Source organism: Helianthus annuus, chromosome 2 (assembly GCF_002127325.2).
Source record: "Helianthus annuus cultivar XRQ/B chromosome 2, HanXRQr2.0-SUNRISE, whole genome shotgun sequence".
NCBI lineage: Eukaryota > Viridiplantae > Streptophyta > Magnoliopsida > Asterales > Asteraceae > Helianthus > Helianthus annuus.
The window spans coordinates 22,474,096-22,501,477 of NC_035434.2; the positions used below are offsets into that span (position 1 = coordinate 22,474,096).

Sequence of the window (27,382 nt, forward strand, 5' to 3'; positions counted from 1 at the left end):
TACTATCAAGATTTGCAAGATTCTACGAATCTTAGTGTTGACCACGGCCCGTGTTGAGCTGGGCACGCCCCCGTGCTGGGAATAGAAGCTTCTATAACTTTGTCATTTTCTGCAGACACCTGGCCACACCCCCGTGTCCGCTGGGCCGTGGTCAGCCTTCTATTTCTTGTTTTTGCTTGGCAAGATGCTGTCGAGGGGTTGGGCATGCCACGTTTATTCCTTTTCTTTGTATTTATGTTAATTTTTGCTGCATATTTGTTCCTTTTGTTCATTTAAGCTCATTTGGTCCTGAAAATACAAAAGGAAGACAAAAGCACGTTTTTCCAACATTAGTACTAAAAAGGGTTAGTTTTATGCCTCATTTGATGTAATTTATATGTTGCATTTTACACATATCAAATATCATTGCCAATTCAAAGGCATCAACTTATCACTTCAATATTTAATTCTTATTTCTCTAGATATTTAAGTTTTGCATCATACACTGATTCATTTACTTTATCAGTTCAATAATAACAATGCCATCAACTTCTGTACAATCTGATGATTTGAAGCAGCGATTTATTAAACAAATTGAAGAGCAAGTCTATGCAGATAAGGCTACTCTTCAAGAGTTGAAGAGGTGTTTTGATTGATTGCAACTTCGCCTACTCACAAGAGACCAGGTTTCCAGAAACTTGAGGGCGATGTCAACCACTTCCATTCGTGACTTGTGTGTTGTGAGTAATATAGAATGTGGTGATAGAGACTTGGAGTTCATGACAAAGCTCAAGGATATAGACCGATAAGTCCAGTATCGATGGAGTTAAAGTTAAAATTTCTTAATTCTTGCTATTAGATTTTAAATGTCTGGTTAGTTTTCATTTTCATATGTAATTGTTACTATTTTAATACTTTAAATTTTAAACATCTTACGGGTTGTTTGTTTACCTCTTAATGAGGCTCTTAATGGTTCAGACCTCTTACTGGTTTAGCACTTAATGGTTCAAACCGTTTGTTTCACGAGCAGATGTCTGAATGGTTCAGACATTTGCCTGTGAATGATTAAGCATTATTCAGAGTCTGAATGGTTAAGACCTCTAATCTGAATTGGTCAGACATTTGCCTCTGAACGGTTAAGAATTATACAGGCTCTTAATAGTTCAGGCCTCTTACTGGTTCAGACCTTTTACTGGTTCAGCACTTAACCATTCAGATGTTGCCAAACATCCCCTTAATCTTTCTTATCACAGTTTAGTTTTACTTATTTTTATGAGTTTAAAGATTTATTGTTTCAAATTATTATTCGTTTTATGTTGTATAAGTTGATTGCAAGCAGTAATATATACGTGTCCATGACAGACCAAAATCTAAAATAAGTCGCATGATCCAAAATGTTGAAAAATATCTTTGACTTTGCTCAGATTTTATAGTGTTCAGTAAATAGTTAACCGGTACTCGATTTTGGTAGCTTTCGATGTTATGTTCATATGGAGGATCTGTTGGTTATGGTAAGTTCTTATTTGATCCGTTTCTTGATCTTTATCGGATAAGATCTAACATACTCTATGATGCAGGAAAGATTCTACTAGTGAGCAGATCTGACAAACAATTTGTAGAGGATACTGAACAGATTGACATGTTCAAATTCAGTTGAAGTTCAGGTGTGTGTGTGTGTGTGTGTGTGTGTGTGTGTGTGTATGTTCTGATGCATTATGGTTGCTTAATGATGAGGTGTTATGCATATTTGTTATTAGTTAACGGTTCATATAGGTTTTAATGCATTGTTGTTGTTTAATTATTGTGTTGATCTATGTATTTGTTTAACATGTATGTTATGTGTTGTTTGAATTGATAGTGTGTGTTGTTAGAATTACTTTTGATCTGAATTGTGATGGATATATTGATGGTTGTAAATAGATCTGATTGTGATTATTGTGCTAGGCCTATAAATCTTGTCTGCTGGAAACGTGCAGTTTGTTTGGAGTTCATGGAAAAGGTTAGACATGTGGAAAGTTGCAACGGTTTTGAATTTAGAAATCAGTTGATCCAATCCTTATTGAAGTTTATCGCGTTCTTGTATGTTAACTCCAGTTGAGACTTTTGATCTGTATTTCATGTCTAGTAATTTCTATTACAGGCTGATGTTCTGGAATATTATGATTAGACTGTGAACTCTTGTCAATGGATCATTCTATATACCTGATGTTTTAAGGGTAATTTGTTGTTAAATACTATGTTATCGGTTTATTAGTTCTTCTGGAAGAACAGTGGTTTGCACCATACATCAGCCAAACATTAACATATTTAAACTTGCACTATGTAAAGCGGAAGGAATCGCTCTGCAGCAGTCAATTTCATTCAGGAATTGACATATTTAAACTTGGCTGTGACTTATTGTTTTAGGATCTGCATTCAAGTGGTATATATGGTGTTTGGTCTCTTATTATTGAAGGTTGGTGTGGTTTTGGACCTTTGGTCACCATTGTCAATAAAAGATAAGTTGAAGCATATCATAACCAGTTTCATCTTATTCCTTGTGTAGGATCATGTGGTGAAGGTTATATTTTAAGAAATGAAGATGAAAAATTTATGGAACTCTATACCCCAACAATGAAGGATCTTGCATCAAGAGATGTTTCACGATTTACGATCATGGAATATAGAACAATGTGTGCTCGATTGTTATTTATTTGTTATTTAAAAGATGTTCCCTTTTATTTATTATTTAAAAGATGTTCCTTTTTTATAATCTACTTTTGATTAGACATTAAAAAATGTACTCATTCGTCGTTGAATAAAATGTTGTATGTAAATTTTCTAAAAACCACTCGTATTTTCGCACGGGTTTTACATCTAGTAATAATAGATTGTTCATAAAGTTTAGTGGCTGAAATGCTCAGTCATTAAACGCTAAGTTTTTTTCTTTGTTTTTGAACTCTGAACGATTTTATTAAAGTTGGATCAGCAAGGAAGTGTAAAACCTAAAATAACTTTATAAAATTATACTTTTTACATTGAAATCACATCATCTCTCCCATTCTAAGCTATTAAATTTTGACCGACTTTAAATACACAAAAGCGAAAACATTTTAATTTCCTTCACTGTTTTGATTGCCGGTATGAAGTTGGAGTTGAATTCCTTTTCCGTAAACACTAAACATTAGTGAACGATAGGAAGCTAATATTGTACTGAAATTAGATGTTACACACTATTTTTTAAATATGTTGTTTGAAATGAAAATGGTTTATATCGATTGACAATTTGATATTAGAAAAAGTAAATCTACATTGTAGCCAAATACAAAATCAAACCCATGTTCCATATTTCACAAACACCATTATTCGTAGCACTTAAAAATAAAAGAAAAATACTCCATCAAATGATTAATAGGATTGTTCATGAGCCGAGCTAGGGTAAGCTCGGGCCCGGCTCGATTATAAACCGAGCCATATCGAGCGAGTTTTTTCCGAGCTAAATCCAAGCGAGCTCCGAGCCGCGAGCTTTTTGGCTTAAATGGTAAGGTATGATGCCTAATGGGTGTTTGCAAATAAGTAGAGGTAACATATTCAGCTTCATATGAACCCTATTTTCACCAATTATAAGATAGAAATGTACAAAAGAAAACCAATTTGAATTTCCAAACCGGTCTTGTACCACACCTGAAACCATTTTGACCCAAACCGCCATTTTGTATATCGGTTCCCACCCTCGTTATTGAAACCATTGTGAACCCAAACAGATTTAAAAGATCAGTTTAACAGGTTTCAACACGACCCAAACCGATTTGTATAGTGTTCAAAATATTTCCTCCATAACTGGTTTATGACCCAAACCAGGTTCGACTAAAACTGGTTTTGACCAAAGTTGACCAACCAATTCGGTTTACAACCCAGACCAGCTTTGCCAAAAAAAAGAACCATGTACACCTCTACCCGTAAGTACATGAGATGTCATCTAAAGCCCGTGATGCGATGCGAGCCCCACACCTTTAAATTTTAAAACATTGTTAAAACAAGATGGGGTCAAGCGTAGAGGTGCACAAGCCGGTTATTACTTTAACCGATTGATTAACCAGCTTAGTTAATTAACTGGTTTTTTCGGTTAATAACTGTTTTTTTCCTTTTTTTTTTTTTTTTGAATTTTTTGGTTAACCGGTTAATAACTAGTTCCTATACTAAATATTTATAAGCAGTTAACCGATCAATAACTGGTTCCGGTTTCGGTTAATAACCGGTTCCAGTTAATTAACCGGTTTTTTTGCCCACTAGTCAAGGGTGTCAAAGATGGGTCAAAACGGGTTTGGTCGGATCATGTCGACCAACTAATATGATGGTATATAGTAAGCGAAAGACCTACGGATTAACAGGTAGATTGAGATGCAAATAATATATGTTTTTATTTCAGCTAAACAACCCCATTTTACAACCTCAAAGTGACAACCAAAACTACTCTTTACACATTTATTATTTCGCCTCTTGATTTTGCCTGTACATCCTGTTTATACTCGATTATTTGTGTGAAATCCCCTCTCATCGGCACGCCATTTGTCACTTAAAACCCGATGATAGATATACGGGATCACATATCTAGACAACTAAAGGGATAATGTACACATACACCATAAAAATATCCCAAAGGTTACAATCATTTGACTCCTTTTGTTTCGATTTACATCATTTTTTGTGAAATGACTATTATACCCTTGGTTTGTGTAACCTTTGCAATACTTACATGATGTATGTATACATTATCTCGTAAACAGAGTATCAAAGAGATTTCTGATTACAAAGATTGTAACCAGATATGAGCGCGCTAAGGGCAAACGCAAGAAAAGCTAAAAACGACATTCCTATTGATGCAGTTGCCATTTCTGTGAAATCGTCTTTTCCCCAATTTGATACCCAATCGTCCACTCTCGTGGCTGCTGAAGAGGATGCCGATATCAAAAGATAAGCCAATATCTGCAAGTTATACCGATGGAGATTATATTGGTTTGTAAAAAAGAATTTAAAGATTACAGGTGGCAAGATGGGCGAGGCGGAGGTCAAAACAAGTCATTGATGACATGGGTCATTTTAGAACGAGTTGAAGTAGATTAGAGTGTTTTGACTCGCGGATATTATTTATACATTTTAAAATAATAATAATAAGAGTTAAATGCCATTTTAGTCCTTGTGATTTGGGTCATTTTGCCAGTTTAGTCCAAAAGTTTCATTTTTCGTCTGTGGGTCCAAAAAGGCTTCACCGTTGCCATTTTAGTCCACTGGGTTAACTTCATCCATTTTTTTGTTAACGTGAAGGGCAATTCATTGATTTTATATGTAATTTTGTTAACTAGAAGGGCAATTCGGTCAAATAAAATGACCTAATTGCCCTTCTCGTTAACAAAAAAAATGAAGTTAACCCAGTGGACTAAAATGGCAATGGTGAAACCTTTTTGGACCCACAAGCGAAAAATGAAACATTTGGACTAAACTGGTAAAATGGCCCAAACTACAAGGACTAAAATGGCATTGAACTCTAATAGTAATTTTAAACATATTTAGAATAATTGTCTAAATCTCTGAATAAAACTATTTTGAAGGTTACATGCGTTCAGACTAGGATTTGTAAGAAAATTATTGTTTTTTTAAGTTAGAGAAGGGTTAGACGCGTTGCGACGGCATTGAAACGTAAAGTAACTCGAATTTAAACCGTCTAATGAAAACATATTATATTTGACCCGACTCGTTTTAGAACAATATTTACGTCAAAACGTAGACCAACTGTAAACGTACATAAAAATAAGCACGAAAACGTATTATAATTTATATCTGTGTAACCCATTTGTCCAGTTTAATACAAAACACAACCCAAATCGACACATTTAAAAGTAAACGGGTCACTTTGGCAAGCGTATCCAATTTCTATGAAAAAATAAAAATTAATAAAAACGTGTTAAAGTACTTAATTATACAAACAAGCAACATTTGTACAAATAATTATTAAAACTTCATAATAACACTATCTAAAAGATTATATGCGTTAAGATTTAAACTTTGGGCAAGCCTGTTCGACCCATTTGTGCAGTTTGATATCGATAAATAGGTCAACATTGCCACATCTAATATTAAAGGTTGATACGTGCAATATATGCTAGTAGTACTTGCCTGATCTGTAGAGAAGTCAAAAAGAGGGCGAAGAGAATATGAGAAGATGTGCTTTTTATAAATTAACCGATACGTCATGTCAATTGCTTGAAATGCAGCATATGCAAAAGCAATAGCGTTCACTGCCACGACATACCTATGTCACCAATATTAGAAAATACAATCAATAATGACTACCATTAGAAACTTGAAAAATGCTGACCGTAAAAAATTAATTTTAAGCAGATCGCTTTTGGGGATGTGAAATGGGTGGATCGAGGAGGTCATATAACGAGTTAAAACCGTTAAGAAGACATATTTTAGTATAAAAGCAATTTAATTAGAATCTTAATCTGAATCTTTGAATAATTTGATTTATGAGGTTGCAAGCATTAAAATGTTGTGGAAGACTTTAGTTTTAAATGTTTTCAGGACCAGACCGGACGTCGTACCAGTCTCCTTACCTCTCCTTACCGGTCCACTGGTCGGGCCGGTTGGACCGGTCGAACCAGATGTAAGAACAGGGTGTTGCCGTGAATAGCAAATACTATAAAAATAAATAGCGTACTGTTGATTTTAAAATGTCCAACCGGCCGTTTCGACTCAAAACGGGTCTGATAGGGTGAACCAGACCGTCAGACCCCCAGTTCCTGATTTGACCGGCCAGTCCAATCCGATTTTCAAAACATTGTTTCCATGGTTTTAAAAAACGTTTGAGGTGTGCGCCTCAAGGCGCGCCTCGAGGCGAAACGACCAAAAAACGAGTTTGAGGCACGCCTCATGATGTTTTTAATGTATATGCACCTCAGAGGGGATGAGGCGCTAAGAAAGCTGCGCCTCAGGTGCGCCTCAGGGGATTTTGATAACTGTTTTTTATGTTTGACTTTTTGTGTCAATTTCAAGCATTTCATGTCTTTTTGAAGTGTGTTTTTGATGAATCTAGATGATGAAATTAGTTAGTATTATTAATTTTATAATATATACAATTTTTATATTTATTTATTAATACCAGCTCGGCCTTACGCCTCGTTTCGCCTCGAGGCTTACGCCTCGTGAGGCGAAGGAAAAATGCCTCGAAACTCGTTTCCGTTCTTTTAAACCTTGATTGTTTCATAGCTAAATGGTTTCAGACCCATTTGAGCCAACACAGATAAACGGGTCAAGCTATTGACACGTTAAGATTCATAGCTTTTACCACTTTGCTTATTTTTTCTTGAAATCGAAACATAAGTAATCTACAGACTTGAAAATTCGTTTTGTCGCGTTTGATGAATCCAAATCTTATTCTGATTTCGACACTTGAAAGCAAATTGTTCTAAGCGGTAGCAAGAAGTTGATGCAAAAAAGTGTTTTGCGCCTAATTATCATATTCAGATTTCAAACTAATGATTCCGGAAAAACATTTTTTATTCTCACATCCAAACACCCTTTTATTCTCCTTTCTAGAGGAATCATATACAAAGCATGTCTTCCTTATTTTCACAGATCATCCTCAACTTTATTTGAATAAAAAAGAAAGAATAAATCCTTTACTTCCTTTCTACTTTCCACCAAATATGTTCAACCTAATCAACACAAACCTAAAATATCCGAATCCCATATCCCTAAATTTAGCATACAAATCCCTAAAACTAGTAAAAAAATCCCCAAAACTTACCGCAAAACCCTAAATTTGGTATAAATCCCTAAAAAATTCAAAGTTCAACTAACTACAAAAACAAAATTCAAAATCTCTAACTACTAAAACAAAATTCCAAAATCCCAAATATTAGTAAAAAAATCCCCAAAATTGGTACAAATCCCTAAATTAGTAAATAAATCCCCAAAACTTGCCACAGAACTCTAAATATTTGGTACAAGTCAGTAAAACTAACCCCCCCCCCCCAATTTCTCAAGGACTCCAATTAAATTAAGTTCAACTAATTACTAAAACAAAATTTTCAAATCCCAAATCCCTAAATTAAGTATATAAAATCCCAAATTTTAGCACAAATCCCTAATATTAGTAAATAAATCCCCAAAATTTGGTTAAAAAACCCTAATAGTTTAAAATTAATCCCCAATTTCTGAAAGAATCCAACTAATTTCAAATTCAAATAACTAAATATCTAATAAAGTTAGAAATTTCCAAAATTGCAAACTTGTGTAACACGAAATCATCATACCTGTACTCCTTGTACCGATCAAAAGAATCACCACTCCACCCCTGAGTCTTATCAGAAGCCATAACAGAAAACGCAATCAAACATAAAACCACTTCCAAAACCCTAAACCCTAGCGCCGCTCGATCCAACACCACATCTCGCTTCACTCTCCTCGCCGGCGACACCGGCCTTCCTCCCTCCTCACCGCCGCTAGGGCTCATCTTTGTAACTCCGGTCACCGGCTCCTCTCTCTCCGTACGGTTATACGCCGCCGACACCACCACCGGCGGCGGCAGAGGCACTGTTTGCGGCGGCTTCTGGTGGTTTGACGTCGGTGATCTGGCGGTTGTTGTGAAGTACTTGTTGTCGGAAACGACCAAGGCTTTGGATGGAGATGTGGGGATATCGTGGAGAGGGGAGTGGAATTCGTCGTCGGTGTCGGACATTGAACGGTTGTTGGTGGTGGTGTGGTGGCGCGTAGTGGTGGTGGTGGTGGTGGTGTGGTGGTTGTTTTCCATGGTGGTGGGGTGGGGGTGGGGGGAAGATGAATAATTGGAAGGGGTGAGGTTTAAAAAGGATGTGTGGAGAGAGAGGGAAAAAAGCAAAATTGTTCTTTGTGGGTTTGGGACCAATTATTAAAATAAAATAAAATAAAATATAAAATAAAATAACATTATTATTTTGATATTATTATTCTTTATATTATCATTATTATGAGTTAAATGTCGGTGTGTGGGTCATTTTGCCAGTTTAGTTTAAAGGTTTTATTTTTTGTTTGTGGGTTCAAAAAGATTTCACCTTTGCCATTTTAATCCACTGGGTGAACTTCATCCATTATTATTGTTAACGAGAATGACAAATCGGGTATTTTATATGGCCGAATTGCTTTTCTAGTTAACAAAATTACATACAAAATGATTGAATTGCTCTTCTCGTTAACAGAAAAAATGGATGAAGTTAACCCAGTAGACTAAAATGATAACGGTGAAACCTTTTTGAACTCACATACGAAAAATGAAACCTTTAGACTAAACTGGCAAAATAACATAAACCACAGAGACTAAAATGGCATTTAACTACTATATCATATTAACTTACAAAAGAGAAATTCACATAATTTGAAAAATGACAAGTGTTGGTGAAAGTTCATGGAAACTATTAGAGTTTTACATCTTATATTTGTCCTTGTTACTTGTTTTTTAGTACTTTTAAATTCAAATGGAAACCAGCTGCATAACATGTTTAACTACTAGATCTAGTTAAAATGTCAAATACTGGTTGGAAGTGTTGAACCAGTAAAGCTAAGTGGTTGGACCAATTAGTATTTTTTTCCTTTCAGGTCATATTGTCGAATACCATATTAGGGTGTAAGGGCACTCCTTTAAGTGGGGAGTGAACTCTTTTACCACAGCCAATCAGTACGTGACACGTCAACTCCCCACTTAACTCCCCCCACACCCTCAATTTGATGGCGGTACTCCTCTCTTGGGGGACTTGTTTTTTTATTTTTTAATTAAGTTGAAAAAATCAAAAAGAAAAAAAAGGAAAATAACTTGATTGGTTGAAAATCTGGTGGGCCACCCTCTCCCTCTCTCCCTTCATGCGGTAACCAAACGCCGAAATCCATCCCCTCCATGCGGTGAAAGATGATGGCGACACCTCCTCCCCGCGCGGCATCTCCTCCCCGACCCCATTCACCGAGTACGCCCCGGACACCCTTACATCACAAATAATTCAAAAACAATATAAGTAAACGACTAATCTAAACTAATTTATTTGTGGATTTGCAAAATCTATGAATTATGATATAAATAGGGGTTTTTACATATTTTCCCTTCTTAAGTGCCCTTGTTACATATTTACCCAACTCAAAAAATCAATTACATATTTCCCCTTTTCTTTTACCTAGTTACCCTTGCCCTATTTCTATTAGATTCAAGATAGTGCTTCCCTTCCCACAACGCTGCAATAACCAACGCCCTCTTCCCTGCTTCCCCTTCCTCACGACAGCCCCTACGCAGTTTCTGATTAGGTATGTTTATTCAACTTCTATTTTACGTATTAAAAGTACCCATCGACCATATGTAGCTTCTGTTTGATTCAACTTATTCATAGATCGTGCCATTACATTTTTAAAATTTATATTTTATTTTGCAGAGTGTCTATTGTTGACCAATTTGAGTTTCAGAAAAGTTGGGTGTTATACTATGTGCACGAGAATTCAAATGTTGTAATTATAACAGATTTTCAGTTTTGTTTATTTGTTTACACACCTGCTAATTAGGATGCGGTTATGTATGTTTTATGTTAGTAATTCAATAATAGAAATTTTCATTTAATAATTTCACTAAGGGTAAAATAGTAATTCGTTAACATAAATTTTAATGAAAAGGGGAAATATGTTATATACATGGTTTAGGAAGGGGAAATATGTAATTGATTTTATGGGTTGGGTAAATATGTAATAAGTACACTTAGGAAGGGGAAATATGTAAAAATCCATAAATAAAATATGAAGTCTAAATTAGTAAATGAGAATGTGAAAAGCAAACGATTTGAGAAGGGGGCTACTAAACGTACCCCCACTTGTTACTTTTTATACCTCTTTTCTAAAAAATCACATTTAAACTTGTCATATTTACCCCTTAAACAAGTCATATTTTTTTAAAGTATTCTTTTTTGTTACAAAACAAATTTAAAAGTGTCAAAATATATTATAGATGTTTTTAAAAAAAATATGTTTATTTAAAAAACCATATTTTTTAAAAGGTTTTCAAATATTTTTTACACTTTCTCAAATAGTATTTTGAATATGTTTTCTTTATTGAACATCTTTACAAATTACTAATAACGTTTTTCATATAAAAACAATAATAAAAAAAGTTTTGAATTTTATTTTTGAAAAAAGTCTACATTATATTTTTTTTCCTCGTCTAGTTTGTATTTTAAATGTCTTATATTTATTATTTTTAATATTTTAAAGTGTTTTTTTTTATTTTGGAATGACTTGAAGTGGGTATCTGATGTGTGGTCGAAAACCGATGATTATTCCTAATTAAGTTTATGCTTTTACATGACTTTTGGTTTCGAATGACCTACTTTTGCTTACAAAAAAAATCCACATATATTTTTGAAATCAACAGTTTGATAACATTTTTTAAATGAAGAAGAGAAAAATATTTGTGAATCAACCCTATCCATTTGTTTTGCTTTAGAAAAGTGTTCACTTCGATCCAAGTCTTAAACTGGTTTTAACTTGTTTATAACATATTCTTTACACTAATTAAATTTGAATTTATATAGATTGTTAATTTTTAGTTTGATCAAATAATTTTAGTATCTGTTGTTTATTTGTTCACTTACATAGATGGGCTGTAAACGCAAAGTTTTTTTTTTTTTTTTGCTTTTTTGATAAATAAAAATTGTTAATTATTTTATAAACACCTCAAAAGTATTAAAAAATATAAAAGTAAGACCTTTAAAATACAAACTAGACGAGGAAAAAACATAACATAGACTTTTTTTCAAAAAGAAAGTTCAAAACCTTTTTTATTATTTTTATAAGAAAAAATGTTATTATTTATTTGGATGTTCAATAAAAAAACATAATCAAAATACTATTTGAGAAAGTGTCATTAGAAACAATATATAAAAACTTTTAAAAAATATGATTTAAATAAAAATTAAAAAAAATAAATATTTAAAAAAATGTCAGTAATCTTTTTTTACACTTTTGAATTTGTCTTGTAACAAAAAGAATATTTTTTAAAATGATGATTTGTATAGGGGGGTAAATATTAAAAGTTTTAATGTGATTTTATAGAAAAGGAGTATAAAAAGTAATAAGAGGGGGTATATTTAACCTACCCCTTTGAGAACTAGTGTAATTACGGAGACATTAATTGTCACACCATGTCATGTCAATTTTTACATAAAGGATCCTAATTGTAAGAAGTGTAAGAAGGATTTATAGAGTGACAAGTGTCCAATAACCTAAAAAACCCACTACACAAAAAAACCCCACTAAAAAAAAAAAAAAAAAAAAAAAAAAAAAAAAAAAACCTTAAACATCTACCACCACCAAAACCCCCCCCCCCCATCACCCACCCTTTTTTTTTGGCCGAGGGGGTGGGGGTTTAGGTTTTTGGGTGGTGGTGGGGGTGGGTGTTTAGTTTTTTTTAGATTTTTTTAGGTTTTTGGGGGGTGGGGGGGTTAGGTTTTTTTTAGGTTTTTGGGGGGTGGGGGTGGGTGGGGGGGTTAGGTTTTTTGGGGGGTTTTTTGGTGAGGTATAGTTTTTTTTTTTTTTTTTTTTTGCCGCGGGGGGTGGGTTTAGGTTTTTGGGTGGTGGTGGGGTGGGGGTGGGGGTTTAGGTTTTTGGTGGTAATGTAGTGGGTTTAGTTTTAGGTTATTGGACACTTGTCACTCTATAAATTCTTCTTACACTTCTTACAATTAGAATCCTTTGTAGAATAACTTGACCCTTCTTATAATTATCCGTTCATTTTTTTTAACAATTTACATTAATTTTTATAAGGAAACTTTTTATGAAAAAAAAAACAAATAAAAAACAAAAAAACTACGTGTCTTTTTATATGATGTTAATGTATATGAGAGGGGCAAGTTCATATACCAAGGTAGTGTTTGGTATGCAGGAATGAGAGGTGGAATGGAATGGATGATTACGAAGGAATGAAGAAAATGATGTTTGGTTGGTCAATGGAATGGAATCACCAATTCCAAAAGGCATTCCATTCCCTCAAAATCATTCCTTCCACCCCCCATGTTTTTTTTCCATTCCATCCCCTCTTGCACCATTCATCAACAACACCACAACCCACCACCTTCGCCACAACCCACCACCACCACCACCACTCATCACCGCCGCCATCGCCGCCACCCGCCACCACCTCACCCAGACAGCCATCGCAGCCGCTGCCACCCACTCGCCACCGTTATCACCCACAGCTGCGACCAACCGCCAACGCCACTCGCCGCCGCCGCCCAGCACCATCGTCGACGCCACCAACTGCCGCCGCCACCACCAACCACCACCTCTACTGCCACCCACCACCAACGGCCACCTTGCCGCCACCACCACTCATCGTCACCGCCATTCGCCGCCGCCGCCACCACCACCCATCGCCGCCGCCGACACCAACCATCGCCACCTATAACCACCCACAATCACTATCACCGACCACCACCACCACCACTCACCGCTGATTTTATTACTCTTTTTTTTCCTACCGAATAATACACAATAATAATCCATTCCATTCACACATGGTAACCAAACAAGACATGGAAAGGTAATGATCCATTGCATTCCCTCGTCCATTCCATTACCTCATCCATTCCATTCCTTTGTTCATTCCATTACCTCATACCAAACAGACCCCAAGTGTTTGGTGAAAGCTATCAATATATGTCTACAACTTAATTCGGATGCATCTGACATAATTGTTATAAATAGGTGTTACATTTTTTTGTTAATATATTTAACATACCAAAATGACAACATATTACATGTGTGTTTGTCAAGGCTTAAGATTTATAGTGATTGAAACATAAATATTTATTTAGTTATATAATAGCCAAAGTTTAATAACTTTTTGGCAAAAAAGAAAACAAAACACAAAAATGATGATGGTGGATTGGTGGTTCATGGTTGGTCTAGCAAGCCGAAGTCTAATATTGATCAGCCAATTAGATTTAACTCATTAGACCACCCGTAGTGACCCAAATTTTGGGGCTTTTTTTCACAAAAGCACGCCCCCAAACGCCCCTATGACCGCCTCCTGGTCGTTGTTGAGGCAAAATTGGTGGGCAGCGTTCTTTAATCCACGCCTCTCCTTGTTTTCTTTGGCCGATAGACTGTTGCCAACATTAGCAACCTTAAAAATGATTGGATAGATTTTTTTTATCACTTTTAAATATATACTTACCTTACACCTCATTAACCACTATACCCATTTTAAGATAATTCCCCATAAAGCCCCTTTGCTGACTGGACTGTCACATGACGCAAAACACCCAAGGGTCTTCCCCCTCCTACTACACATGCTCTTATTCACATGTAAAATAAGATTTAATGCCCACTTTAAAGAGCTTCTTCACTAGTCTCTTGATCATCACTTACCCCTCTAATACATATATATCTTTAACCCCGCTTACAATTGGAATGTACCATCTAGGTATTTTCACACAATTATCCCAGATTATAGATGTGCTATATTTTATTTTAAAATATCCGAGTGAATTTTTCATTCAAATAACTCAATCTTGCCACGCCTACTATTCTTCACGAATACCTAAATGGATCGCTACATTAACAGTGGCGGATTCATGAACTTTTTTCAGTGGGTTCGTTTTGGTAGGTTCTCATTAACTTTTTTCAAATCATACAAGGTTCTTACTATTTTTTTTTAATTTTTTCCAAACCGAGTGGGTTCATGTGAACTCACAAAATAGGGCTGGATTCGCCATTGGCTACGTATGCTACTAAAGTACTAAGATTGGTAGGCTATACGTGATAGTGCACGAATTGATAAATTGTAGGTGATAGAAGTTCTACTCTACTTTATCTAAATCTCCACTTTATCATCATATAAGGCACGTGAGTGAATTACAAGACAAATTTGATGAAAATTCTAAAACCATATTATAATATTATTAGGGTATCTAATTTTTCTGAGAATTTACAAGAAAACTTTTTTAACGGTTAACCCATGAGAATAAGTCATAGATGAAGAAAAGAGATTACTTGAATTTCAGAATTATGCCACTACATAGTACAAAGTGTTCCAACATTTACTTTGGGAGTAAGCTAAGCTTTCCCCAAGTTATAAAGCAGACACAACACAAGCACCACCTTTTATTCTTTCCCCTTTACTTCAGCCAACCAAATTCTCACACACACACACACACAAAAGATTCTATAAAAATAATTATAATATTTTTTAATATATGTGATTTACAATGAAATAATTTCAAGTCAAAACAAGTTACTCTTAATGCATGCAAGGTTAAAAAATATATATTTTTATGAAATGAGTTCAAATATACAACGTTTAATGAGTTGGTATATAGATTTAAGGAGCTGTTTGGCAACATCTAAATGGTTAAGTGTTGAACCAGTAAGATGTCTGAACCATTAAGTGCTGAACCAGTAAAAGGTCTGAACCATTAAGAGTCTCATTAAGAGATAAACAAACAACACCTAAGTCTTTAACCAACGTTTTCATAACCATAACTGCTCGGTCCAAATGAAGACAGTTCAATACTACTCAACCAACTAGAGTAGACGCCTCCCCGTTGGACTGGCATGTCCGATTTGGTTAAGAGAACAATGGATTTTTCCTTTTCAAGACAGAATATAACACAAATCAAGCCTCTTTTTAGGAAAACAGTTTGAAAAATGGCAGTCTCAATCTTATGTCATGGTCCAAAGGTTATCATGAAAACAAACCAGAAATTGTTTTTGATCTGTCAATTATAGATACCATCAGCATCCACTTATTCTACTTTATAATAAAGATCCTTTGTTCAACAAAACCTACCCCTTTAGCTTTAATGCTTTTTAACCCTAAAAAGCTAAATCACACACACAGCACACCTATGGTATGAACACCAACTGAATACAAAGCAGTATGAAGAATATGAGAATTAAATAAATAAATAAAACAAAGAAATGAAACCCATGATTGAACCTCTAATAATGCAACACTGATTATTATATAAGCTGGTGGAGCCCACAAATGCCACTTTCAAATTTTAAGTTTTTAACACATATGTAGCTTAAGTAATCATTTTTTAAAGGCAACAATTATCATTCTCTATATGAAAATTATGCTAATACTGCTTGCTAACGTGTATGATAGTTACATTGTTGTCGGGGACCGGACCTATTTGAGAAACAAAGAGATCTCGTCTCATCAAAATCTAGCAACGTGACGGGCTGCGTGTGCTTATTCCGGCAGTCTTAAACGGTTAAATAGCACGAGAAAGCTTTGTTCAGGGACAACGTAAAGAAAACCAAGGTCTGCGCCTTTGACATACGGTCCCATACCCTGTAGAATGTTTAGACTTTAGCGGTTAAATAAGTTTAACCTTTGAATGATATGATTTAGGAGGACCGAGAAGCATTACCTTGCCGTTAAGTTGGAGGAGTTCACCCTCGACCCACTTTGGATTTTTGAACCCGAATTCAGCGATCCTACCTTGACCTTTGTAACTCGAAACCTAACAAAAAAAAGTCATTATATTAGATACTGTTTGTATCAATCAAGTATTTAGGATTGGCCCAAAACACCTTGCATACATATTTTATTAAAAAAAAATAGTGTTACATATGATTACAAAGCTGTATTATCATTATAATAATCAAAAAAAATTTAATAAAATGAGTTAGGTAGTTTTATGCATTAAAAATGGAGTTTAGGCAACTTTCAATCTGTTCGACTTTGTTGACCCGTTTCCTTTCTAGCTAAGTTTTGAGTTTACCCGTTTGACCTGTTAGAGATACAAATACAAAGAGAAGAGATGTTTGCACAATTACCACTCCTAATTCATCTGGATACATTCCACGGTTCGAAAAATGGCCCCCTTTTGCAATTTTAGCACGAAATGTCACCTAAAAATAAAAAATAAAAATCATGTTAAGACATGCCATAATTAAAAATCGATGGTGGCATGACAAACGAGTCAAAGAGGTTGGGTAACATGTCAAAACATGTTTATGTTGGAACCGGTCGAAATGGGCCGGGTCATAATGGATGAACATGCAAATACTTGTCTGCTTTGCATTTTCAGATTCATGTAAATAGCTTATGTGTTAATTTATGTGATTACAAAAACAATAATGGTCTATATCTTTAATTAGAAAAGAACTAAAAGATTGTATGCTCTGTATACAAAAAATATGGTGCCTTTTAACATGTTTGACTATTTCGCTCATTTTAGACGGAACACAACTAGAGGTGTGAATTTCTGACACGACACGAACTTGACACGAAATTCACCTAGCGGGTTTGGGTTTACTCTAAACAGGTTCGGGTCAATTTCAGGTTGAACCCGCAAGCCCCGTTAGCTAAACGGGTCAGGTTCGGGTCAATTTCAGGTTGAACCCGCAAGCCCCGTTAGCTAAACGGGTCAGGTTCGGGTCAACCCAGTCGGGTTGACCTAGTTGACCCATTTATTTTATATTGTACTTTTTTACAATATGTTCATGTCGTAAATTAAATTGGGTGTGTATTTTATGCCATAATAATAACTTAAAAGGAGAAATTGACATAAGATTTAATAAGTTAAATGTAATTGTATTATATACATTTGTCTTTTTTTAGTAAATTTAATATATTAATTTGCGGAAAATAAAAATAAAAAAATTCAGGTTGAACGGGTCGTGTTCAGGTCAACATGCGAATATTCAAGTTCATATGTATGACAAGATTTTCGGGTTCGGGTTCGTCTAATATTTACGAGTTCGGTCGGATTGAACCCACCAACCCGCAAACATGACCCGTTTAGCACCCATTTACACAACCCAAATCGACCCATTCATAAGTAAATGGGTATAAATTGCCACCACTTAAAAACGCAAGTTGTTGAAAAGCGACTAACCTGGCCTGCAGGAACATTAAGATCGCCTGTCACTTTCACAGCTTCAACATACTCAAAAAACTCGACATCATTCGCACCACTCCAGTTGCCATATTTTCGCTTCAGTTGTACTACCTCAGTACCATATGGGCCAAATGCACCAACATAAAGGCCTATAAAGAAACCAAATAACCATCTTAATTATTATTTGCAATTTGAAACATTTTTCATGTTTGAATAAACATCTTCGGCTTCTGATTATTTTGTCATGTTTGAATAATCAATTTCATACCAATTCTAGCAAAACTGGTGATCTAAGAATCAAATAATCAAGTTCGGATAATCAATTTCATACCATCTCTAACAAAACACATAAAAGAACTCTTTACATAATAGCTTCTAGAATTATCATAATATTCCAAATTAACACCATTGCTATTTAATTATTAAAACTTGAAACAGCAGAAGCACATCCAAACACCGTTGTTAATGCATATTTGTGTGGCCGTTACTGTGCGAATAAGATAGATCGAGTCTGTAATGAATATGTAGTTGTAAGTGTGTTTAAAAACGTATGGAACGGTCAAACATATGAGAGATGCGTTTGACTGAGTGCCAAACAATCGAATGTGTCAAACATATGAGACATACGATTGAACATATAAAACGAATGAGCCATAAATTTGAAGCTCCCAAACGTATTTCTACCGCATTTTTTATATCGAAACTTTCGTCTTGAAGGCGTTTAAATACTAATCAATAATCATTAGGTTTTCTTGATCCTATCACGTAATTTCAACGGTAGATACAAAAAGAGACTCACCGTCAAATGGATCTAAATCCCCTTTAGATGTAGTGATCCGACTAAAATTTGTATATTCTGATAATTTCTCACGCTTCTTTGCTTGACTAACCGCAAACTTGACGATTTCACGAACATCCCTTGAGACCTAGATATTCATAGTAATGGACTTCTGTTAGTACGGAAAAAAAATATGTGTGAGGATTAATATGAAAAAGGAAGATTTGTTGGATAAAGACATATCCTATAACCTAGAGGCATTTGGCCATTGGCTAATGTTTAAATTATCATGGGTCATTTGGAAATGACAACGTAGCTAACAAAGGAAATAGTTGGAGCAGGTCAAAAGTTTCCCAAAGCATATTTTTAACGCATAAAACCTTGTAAATAACTTTGTTCATAAACTTATAATATTATTATTAAAAGTAAAGTACACGTATGGTCCTTGTGATTTACCAAAATTTTGGATTTGGTCCTAGCTTTCTAAAAGTACATGGATGGTCCTTGTGGTTTGCATTTTGTAATGCATTTAGTCCATGTGGTTTGCACTTTATAACGCATTTAGTCCCCAACAAAAAAATCTAAAGGTTTTTGCAGGTCCAAGTTAGGGACTTGATGCGTTACGAAGTGCACATCATAGAGACCATCCATGTACTTTTGAAAAAAGCTAGGGACTAAAGGCGTTACAAAGTGCAAACCGCAGGGACCATCTGTGCACTTTTGGAAAGCAAGGGACTAAATTTAGAACTTTGATAAACCACGGGGACCATCTGCGTACTTTACTCTTATTGTTAGTATTATAACATAATTTTTGTAATCATATATGACACTAATTGCTCATAAAATAGTTGCATCTTTTGGATAGAATTGGTTTTGGGTCAACTCGACTCAACTCGTACCAAAAGATTACAGGCATACTATACATCTTTAATAAAAGGATTTAGGAGGCTGTATGCATATTTGAACAAGATTTTCAGCCCTTTTAATTCATATGACTTGTTTGCCTTAGAGCTAATTCTTCTTGACCCATTTGACACTAAAACAACCCAAATCGACTCATTCAAAAGCTGGTTAAAATTACCAATTTAGCCTTACCTTCCTAGAAACTTTATCAGAACTCCATAAAGCCTTAGCCACATCCGGAGGCATCAATTCAGAAACACCTTGACTAGCAATAGCCGCTATTTTTACCTTCGACGCAATGCTTTCCTCACTATCATTATCATTATGACTCTTAACCGGAACATGAAGGACAAAAGAGTCCTTCTCCATCTCTTCAATATTAGCAGGAACACGCACAAATTCATCTTTTGACGGTGCATCGTCTCTACTGTGTAAAACTCCCCCAACAAATAGTTTCATTTCTAAACTTTTTGCATCTTCTGGTTCATCGTTATTTGAATCCGTGTTTCCATCTTCAGATTCAGATTCTTCATCCGAAGTTGATTTCTCATCATCTTCTTGGATCAGTTGATTAACAGTATCATTATCCTCGATTACTTGTTCAACGTCGACTTTCATAACCTTTAAATCTTTGATTTTTAGTTCAGGGATTTTCTCTTTGAGGAAATTAAACACGCTTTTTATCCCGTCTTCGGTGGATCCCTCAAAATTTATGCTTTTCTCATCGTTTTTGCCAGGTTTATCTTCGTTTACTTTCACATCAATCACAGATGCATTTTTAGTATCACTCATTGATGTCCCTTCAGTGGATGAAGAATTCGATGGACCGGTGGCTTTCGAGTTGCTTGCTTTAGCTCGTTGCATGAATACCACCTATCAAGATAGAATGAAAATCAGTATACCTCAATGTACAATACACAGATAAATCGGGCTAAATGGGGTGATAATTTAGGGGTGTGCACGGTTCGGTCTTCAGTTTTTGCAAACCATTCGATTTCGGTTTTTTCGGTTTTAGCAATGGTCCGGTTCGGTTTTTCAGTTTTTTTTAGGTTTTTTGAACAAAAATACGTAGGAGTCAAAAAGAAAAAGTATAATCCAAAATTTAAGAATCTTTCTTAGATGTTTACATTTAAGTTATTATATTTAACCTTTTTAATTAATATTGTTCACATAAACCTAACCTTCTAATCTAGTTTTTATGTATTTCCCAAGTTTTTATTAAGACAATTTCTTTTATAATACTTTTTGAAAATTATTTAATGTTTATGTAAAATTTTGTTATTTTCTTGCAGGCAACAAATAAATCATCCAAAGATAAATAAACATGTTAATGTTTTTATTATAAATACTTAACAAAGTTAGCAATTCCTAAATCAATATATAAAACATTAAAAATGACTTTTTAGGTTGTTCGGTTCGGTTTTTTTATAAAAAGAAAACCGTAAATTTCGGTTCGGTTTTTTGTGCAGTTCGGTTATTTTTGGTTCGGTTAAATCGTTTTTTTCTGTTTCGGTTTGGTTAAAACGGTTTTTTCGGTTTTCTGCTCACCCCTAGGCACTATTGGTACTGGTAGAATCGTAGAAGCAGCCAAGCAGGTATGGTTGATAAGAAACACTTGTGTTCTTATTATAAATGATTTATGTGTTAAATGATTACAAGAACGTGAATGGTGTGCGTTGTTAGCTGCATGCATGCAAGCTTGCATACTGTTAAGAATAAAAGGAGGGGATAATAAATAATTATGTTTTACGTGAGAAAGTTAAGGGTTAAAGAAACAAATCATCTCTTTTATGCGTTCACAGCACCTACTTAAATTTGGTGTTTGCAGCATAGCATATATGCTACCATCCCCTTACATAAGAATATACATTGTTTTGTTTACTTTTTAGCTATCTATTTTTTTCATCTGACCCGTTAGAAATATTTAGATAACATAACCTGGATCGACCGGTATACATGTATATGGGTCAAAATTCTCACATCTAGTTTAAGGTTTATGGTCAGACATACAACATACCCCATGCTGACCTGTTTAAATTAAACATTAAATCTGACACATTTTGTTCTTTTTAATATATTTATTTATGTGTCAACTATGGGAGTATAGTACATGAATGGTCCTTGTGGTTTACCAAAATTTTGGATTTAGTCCCCCTAGCCTTTCCAAAAGCACACAGATGGTCCCTGTGGTTTGCACTTTGTAACACATTTAGTCCCTGACCAGTGGCGGACCCAGGATTTTATTTCAATGGGGTCCATTTTTGGGTCGGTCCTCGTTCGGGTCGAGTTAAAGTGAGGGTTGAACTACATTTTAAAAAAAAATAAGAAAAATGGGCTTATCAAGGATTGAACCCATGACCTCTTGGTGGAAAAGAGGAAGATTTACCACTACACCAGCTTTCTTTTTATTTCTATGGTGTCCACCTAATTGTATTTATGGGGTCCATATACAATTTAATATACCGAATCTACTATTTTTTTAAAAAAGATTGGGGTCCGGGGACCCCGGTGGCACCAATGTGGGTCCGCCCCTGTCCCTGACTTGGACATGCTAAAACCTTTAGATTTGTAGGTTGGGGACTAAATGCATTACAAAGTGCAAACCATAGGGACCATCCATGTACTTTTGGAAAACTAAGGACCAAATCCAAAATTTTGGTAAACCACAGGGACCATCCGTGTACTTTACTCTAAATATGGTTACAAAAAGTATACAATAACAATCTATTTTTATAATAGAGATTTTGTAGATATACCACTGAAAACACACTTTGACCGAGTTCGACCAGTTCGCATGTTCACCTTTTAGCTAACTTTTATTCAACCCATCTGACCCCTTAAAAAACATAATCCAAATTGACCCGTTTATTAGTAAAGGAGTCACAATTGCCACATGCAGTGTAAATTTACAAGATCAATCCGACAATCCCTTCACTATGCAAGATTGTTGATACAGAGCCCATTTTTCAGATCAAAGAAGAAGCATCATATTGTAAGTTACCTGCATAGTGTATGTTTCATCATGCTCTTTAACCACAAATATTTCGAACAGAGGAGTTCCAGGAGATGCAGAAACCAATTGTCTGTAATAAGCAAATATTACCACTGATATCCGTAAATATTATGTGAGCCAAATGGAAATTTAAAAATATACAATGTTCTCCTTTTCAATCATTATATGATACCTTGGGTTATAGCTTTTGCCAATAAATCTGCCTACACCAGGTGTTATGCGTATAAGTCTTCCAAACGGGTCATCGGAATCTTTAGAGTAACCCACCCACCAACCAACCTGAATATATTAGGGTGAGCAATTCGTTAATGAAGATAAACACATGTCCTTGGATAATAAAAAAAAAGTAAAATGTCATTTTCGTCCCCGAGGTTTGGCCAGTTTTGCGACTTTCATCCAAAGATTTGTTTTTCCGCATCTGGATCCAAAAGGTTTAAAATTTTGTCATTTTCATCCGGCATGTTAACTCCATCCATTTTTCTCCGTTAAGTCCGGGATATTTTCTGTCTTTTTTGTTAACTTAAAGGGCAATTCGGTCTTTTTCACTTTATGTACAAGCATTTAGCATAATGTACAAGTATTCAAAAGACCGAATTGCCCTTTATGTTAACCAAAAAGTCGAAAATACCCCTGACTTAACAGAGAAAAATGGATAAAGTTAACGAGCCGGATGAAAATGGCAAGATTTCAAGCCTTTTGGATCCAGATGAGAAAAAACAAACCTTTGAACGAAAGTCGCAAAACCGGCCAAACCTCAGGGACGAAAATGACATTTTACTCAAAAAATATTTCTATGATTATCATAGTGGAGGCAATTTCAACCCATCTAACAAATATTACCAGCCCACTTCCTGTATTTTTACACAACTTTGAAGCTTCATGGTAACGCTCTTCATGTATTGCATTCTGCAAGAAATAACCTGTGAGCTCTACAATTCTTACAAATGCGTAGATTTCTAACTAAGTCAACTCTGATCTGACCTTCAATTCAGACATAATCTCAGCAACACTATCCTTTGATGTCGCTTCTGCTATAGCTTTTTTTAACTTTATAGCTTCCTGGAAATCTTCTTTCTCTATTGCTTCTTCTAGTTGAAACTGCAAAGCACGACAACTATTTAAAACAAATGAACTAGCATATACCAAATCATCCAATGTATGGTACATTGTTAATATAATTCAAATTTGAAATGGTAGATTAGTCAGTGAGTTGATCATCTGTGTATCCATTTTTCATCGTGTCCCCTAGAATTTAGAAATTTGTTATAAATATGTAACATCCGGCCTCTCATACGGGCCATGCCAACCACTGAACTGATAGAGTGATATCTGTTTTACCCACGCAGAGCTCACGGATTTCTTTTTGGTTGCCCGATTGAAAACATCCTAGGAGGTCACCCATCCTAGAAGTATCCCCACTCAAGCACGCTTAACCGTAAAGTTCGCTCGACAAGCATTGCACCCAAAACGCGTTGGTAATATTCGAGGCGCGACATTCCTTATGCCCCAGTATCTCTCATGTTAACAAAACATAAGGCTGTAGGGTATGGGGAACGTCCCCCACCCCGTCGAGCTCCGGCGACGCCGGCACACCATGCCACCCCCTCCCGTCCCGCCCTCAGCGGCAGCATCTGGACATTGGCGACGAAGCAAATCTGGTGGGCCCCCTTTGTTTGTGTTTGTGTTTGATTTGTACATTAGGCATTACTACTTGTACATAGTGCATAGAGATGGACCATCCTCCATACCCTCTAGTTTTGTCGGATGGATCATCCTTGGGAGGACTATGACGTGGCGCCTACGTGGCGGATCATCCTCCCTTGGAGGACCATCACCATACCCTCTAGCCTAAGAATGCACCCTAGCTATTCTAAACTAGACTACTAGTATACTACTACAATCTTCAGACAAAATCCAAACAACATAAATAAACGAAAACAAAAATCCTACATCACAAATCACACACCGAATCGCAATACTGTTAAACCAAACTAACAAAACAACTAGAAACCTAAATCACAATAAACTATAAGCTAACAATTTCCAAAACCCTAGCCATATAAAACAACCAATCCACTACAAACAACTCACAAATTTCCTTAATTAATCAACTACTCATATCATCAACAATCAACAATCAATTGAATATCAACTGTATGCATCAAAACTACCTGAAGAAGTGAAACAGACCGCTCAGCAACCTCAATTTCATCAAAATGACGTGTCCACCTAATCCAATCCCAATCCGATGACGTGGCATGATCAGAACTGGCGCCATTACTGCTACTGCAACGGCAACTGGTGTTAATCGGTGAAGATTTGAACGAGTTACTGGAACCTGAAATGAATTTCAAATTATAGGGTTTCTTCGCAACGGATAAATCGAAATTGGACGATATAGGGGGTCTGGTTTGGGGGATATTGGGAACTGAGGTTCCAGTAGCCCAATAAGCGGTTGTAATCGCCATATTTAATGGTGAATTTGATGAATTAGGGTTGAGTTGAGGAAGATGAAGAAGAATTTCTAGGGTTTGTGGAGAGTGGGAGTTGGGAATGATGGTGGGTTTGTGTGGATAAAATCGCCGGATAATATCCGAAGGTGGTATGTATATGTTACAAGATTGGTGGGACCATATTTGGGTCCGGATTCGGATAATGAGACGGGTATTCGAGTATGACGTCTGGTTTAACGTTTCTAAGACCTAAAACGGATCTTATACGTGTTGTCGAGATTGAAATCGAAGATAGAAGTGTGATGTAATTTTTAAGAAATTATATCAAATAGTGTTTTAACGTGGTTAGAAAGTTAGAATTATCACTATCAAACGTATTCAATTTAGTTTCCAAAATAAGTTTGAGATTGCAGTAACGTGCGAACCAGTCTTTGGTAATCCGTGCGATGTGGAATAACTGAAATATTAGCGGATGGACTTGTTCAACGAATGAACAACTTTCAGCGGATGAAGAAACAACGAATGGAGTTGAATCTGCTAGGTCTGTGCGAATCAGTAATACACTGATCAGTGAACAGTTCTTGATTAGTGCAAATTACAAACAAAAAAGCAGCTTCTCTGTTGATCCGTAAATATGTGTTGTCAGTTATTGGTCCGTAATTGTGCAAACAAATGATTAGATCCGTGGATTAGATTTAATGTTGAATCGTTCCTGTTGGTTCGTGAATACACAATCAAATAAGACTCTTCAATTTAATGTGGATGGATGATATATCAATCTATGCAGATATGCAATTGTCAATTTGTGAATAAAGACTCTTGAATCTCCCAAGTGTGAACCCAGTTCAGAACAAAACCTGATGCGTAAACAACCAGCAACTTTAATTTCTTGACTGAAATCGTGCAAATCTACTAATTGCAGATCTGTGTATAATCAAACTGAATTGTTAAGTGAGAATGTGCATTTTCCAGATTCGTTCTTACACCAAATGATGAATCTCAGATGCGTAACAAATGTACACTGCCATGGATTTAGGGGTTTTCTTTGCTGATGGGGAAGAAGATGAAATAGGGTAGGCGATAATGGTTGTTAGGGTTTTAAATATGATTCATTAAACAGGGTTGGGAAAAGACATAAATGCCCCTCAGGTGATTTGCACGTGACATGGGTTAACTGCATAAATGGATGAGGTTAAGGGGCGGGGAGCAAAATCATGAAAGCCTTCAAAGATCAGGGAGTAAAATGGCTATTTTGAAAGGTTTGGGGCAAAACTGTTAAAGTGAGTAAACCACAGGGAGCAAAACGGAAGTTTACTCTAAGTTTGATATCAAGTTTTAACCATTAAGGATTCCTATGGGTAGAATTTAACCACAAAAGTTCATAAGTTGAGGTCCTAGCGAACCGGTAAACCGATAACTAATAAGTAATAAATTATTGTACCGGTGTTATGCTAGGTATGAGATGTTATTGTCATCCCTAGTAATTTGTCACAGTTTTATCAAGTTGTTACGATAAATCACTAATGACAGTTAATGTAGATTGTATGACTCTTAATGAGATTTTTAAACTAGCGCGCCTCTTTTTCTTCTTCCGGCTTGAGTTCTTAATGTCTGAAGAGAAAGACTCTTCGACCACATTAACGGCTTGAGCAAGAACGTAAGGAACTGAAATTGCTCGTGACTCAAGATTTGGCCCAGTCAGAGGATTTTCCATCGATCGTGACTCAAAAATCTAAGGAACTGAAATCGCTCAAAAAGATAAATCATTACTGCCAGGAGGTACCACAGTCTCACAGACTTATTTTATCCTTTTCATACGGAAAAAAACTATCAGGCCTACTATATATACAGGCTAAGATATAGTTGGAATGCTTGAGATGAAACCCTTAGGACTCAGAGAAAAGAAGATGAACCTTACTATCGCAAGACTCAAAAGATGGAACAGAAAAGGTACTCGCTCACTGAAGGTGCGAAACAAAAAAGAGGTTCATTCGTCAGGTGAAAAGTTACCACAATCTCAAGCTATAAATAAGAATATTTCATTTGCATAACTAAGGGGTGAGCTTGGGTAATTGGGTACCAAAACTCGTTGTGGTTTTTTTAAGGTGTTGCTAAAATAGACACGATTCGCATTAGTGTACACTAGCCCAAATATAACATTATACGAATTGTATGACATGGTGAAAAAAATCACAAGGATCGTGTGAGTTTGCGAGTCACAATAGTCATATCTTTATCGGCAAAAAAAATCATACGAGTCCAATGATTCAACTCTCATAGTCTCATATGACCCCATATGACCATCGCCAACTATCATATGACTTTTATTAATCACTCTTTGTTATATCATATGACA

At 35.6% G+C, this 27,382-nt stretch overlaps 2 protein-coding genes and 1 long non-coding RNA gene across 3 annotated transcripts; 1 reads left to right on the top strand and 2 right to left on the bottom strand.

Moving 5' to 3' along the window:
- The first annotated feature begins 1,573 nt into the window (after window positions 1–1,573).
- LOC110902858 lies at window positions 1,574–2,211 on the top strand. Its single transcript, XR_002571472.2, has 2 exons — window positions 1,574–1,643; window positions 1,924–2,211. It is a non-coding gene; the product is annotated as an uncharacterized LOC110902858 (long non-coding RNA).
- Window positions 2,212–4,354: 2,143 nt separating this feature from the next.
- LOC110913375 (CASP-like protein 4A3) lies at window positions 4,355–8,880 on the bottom strand. Its single transcript, XM_022158214.2, has 3 exons — window positions 8,277–8,880; window positions 6,133–6,268; window positions 4,355–4,944 (listed from the first exon to the last, which is right to left on the bottom strand). Exons 1-3 carry the CDS (start codon window positions 8,771–8,773, stop codon window positions 4,750–4,752), a joined length of 828 nt encoding a protein of 275 aa, XP_022013906.1. The 5' UTR covers window positions 8,774–8,880; the 3' UTR covers window positions 4,355–4,749.
- A 7,078-nt stretch (window positions 8,881–15,958) lies between these two features.
- On the bottom strand, window positions 15,959–25,161 carry LOC110913366 (protein EXECUTER 2, chloroplastic). Its single transcript, XM_022158206.2, has 11 exons — window positions 24,745–25,161; window positions 23,555–23,671; window positions 23,414–23,479; window positions 22,746–22,852; window positions 22,562–22,643; window positions 19,753–20,433; window positions 18,679–18,805; window positions 17,877–18,028; window positions 16,813–16,887; window positions 16,404–16,496; window positions 15,959–16,324 (listed from the first exon to the last, which is right to left on the bottom strand). Exons 1-11 carry the CDS (start codon window positions 25,039–25,041, stop codon window positions 16,223–16,225), a joined length of 1,899 nt encoding a protein of 632 aa, XP_022013898.1. The 5' UTR covers window positions 25,042–25,161; the 3' UTR covers window positions 15,959–16,222.
- Window positions 25,162–27,382: the final 2,221 nt, after the last annotated feature.

Excerpts from the sequence above, each read along its gene's own strand:
- LOC110913375 (XM_022158214.2), bottom strand. The coding sequence starts at position 8,773 with ATGGAAAACAACCACCACACCACCACCACCACCACCACTACGCGCCAC. Across the intron at positions 6,269-8,276 it reads GATCGGTACAAGGAGTACAG|GTATGTCGTGGCAGTGAACG; the intron begins GTATGATGATTT and ends TTGGTGACATAG. Across the intron at positions 4,945-6,132 it reads TTGACTTCTCTACAGATCAG|ATATTGGCTTATCTTTTGAT; the intron begins GCAAGTACTACT and ends TATAACTTGCAG.
- LOC110913366 (XM_022158206.2), bottom strand. The coding sequence starts at position 25,041 with ATGGCGATTACAACCGCTTATTGGGCTACTGGAACCTCAGTTCCCAAT. Across the intron at positions 23,672-24,744 it reads GGTCTGTTTCACTTCTTCAG|TTTCAACTAGAAGAAGCAAT; the intron begins GTAGTTTTGATG and ends CGTGCTTTGCAG. Across the intron at positions 22,644-22,745 it reads GGCAAAAGCTATAACCCAAG|ACAATTGGTTTCTGCATCTC; the intron begins GTATCATATAAT and ends TGCTTATTACAG.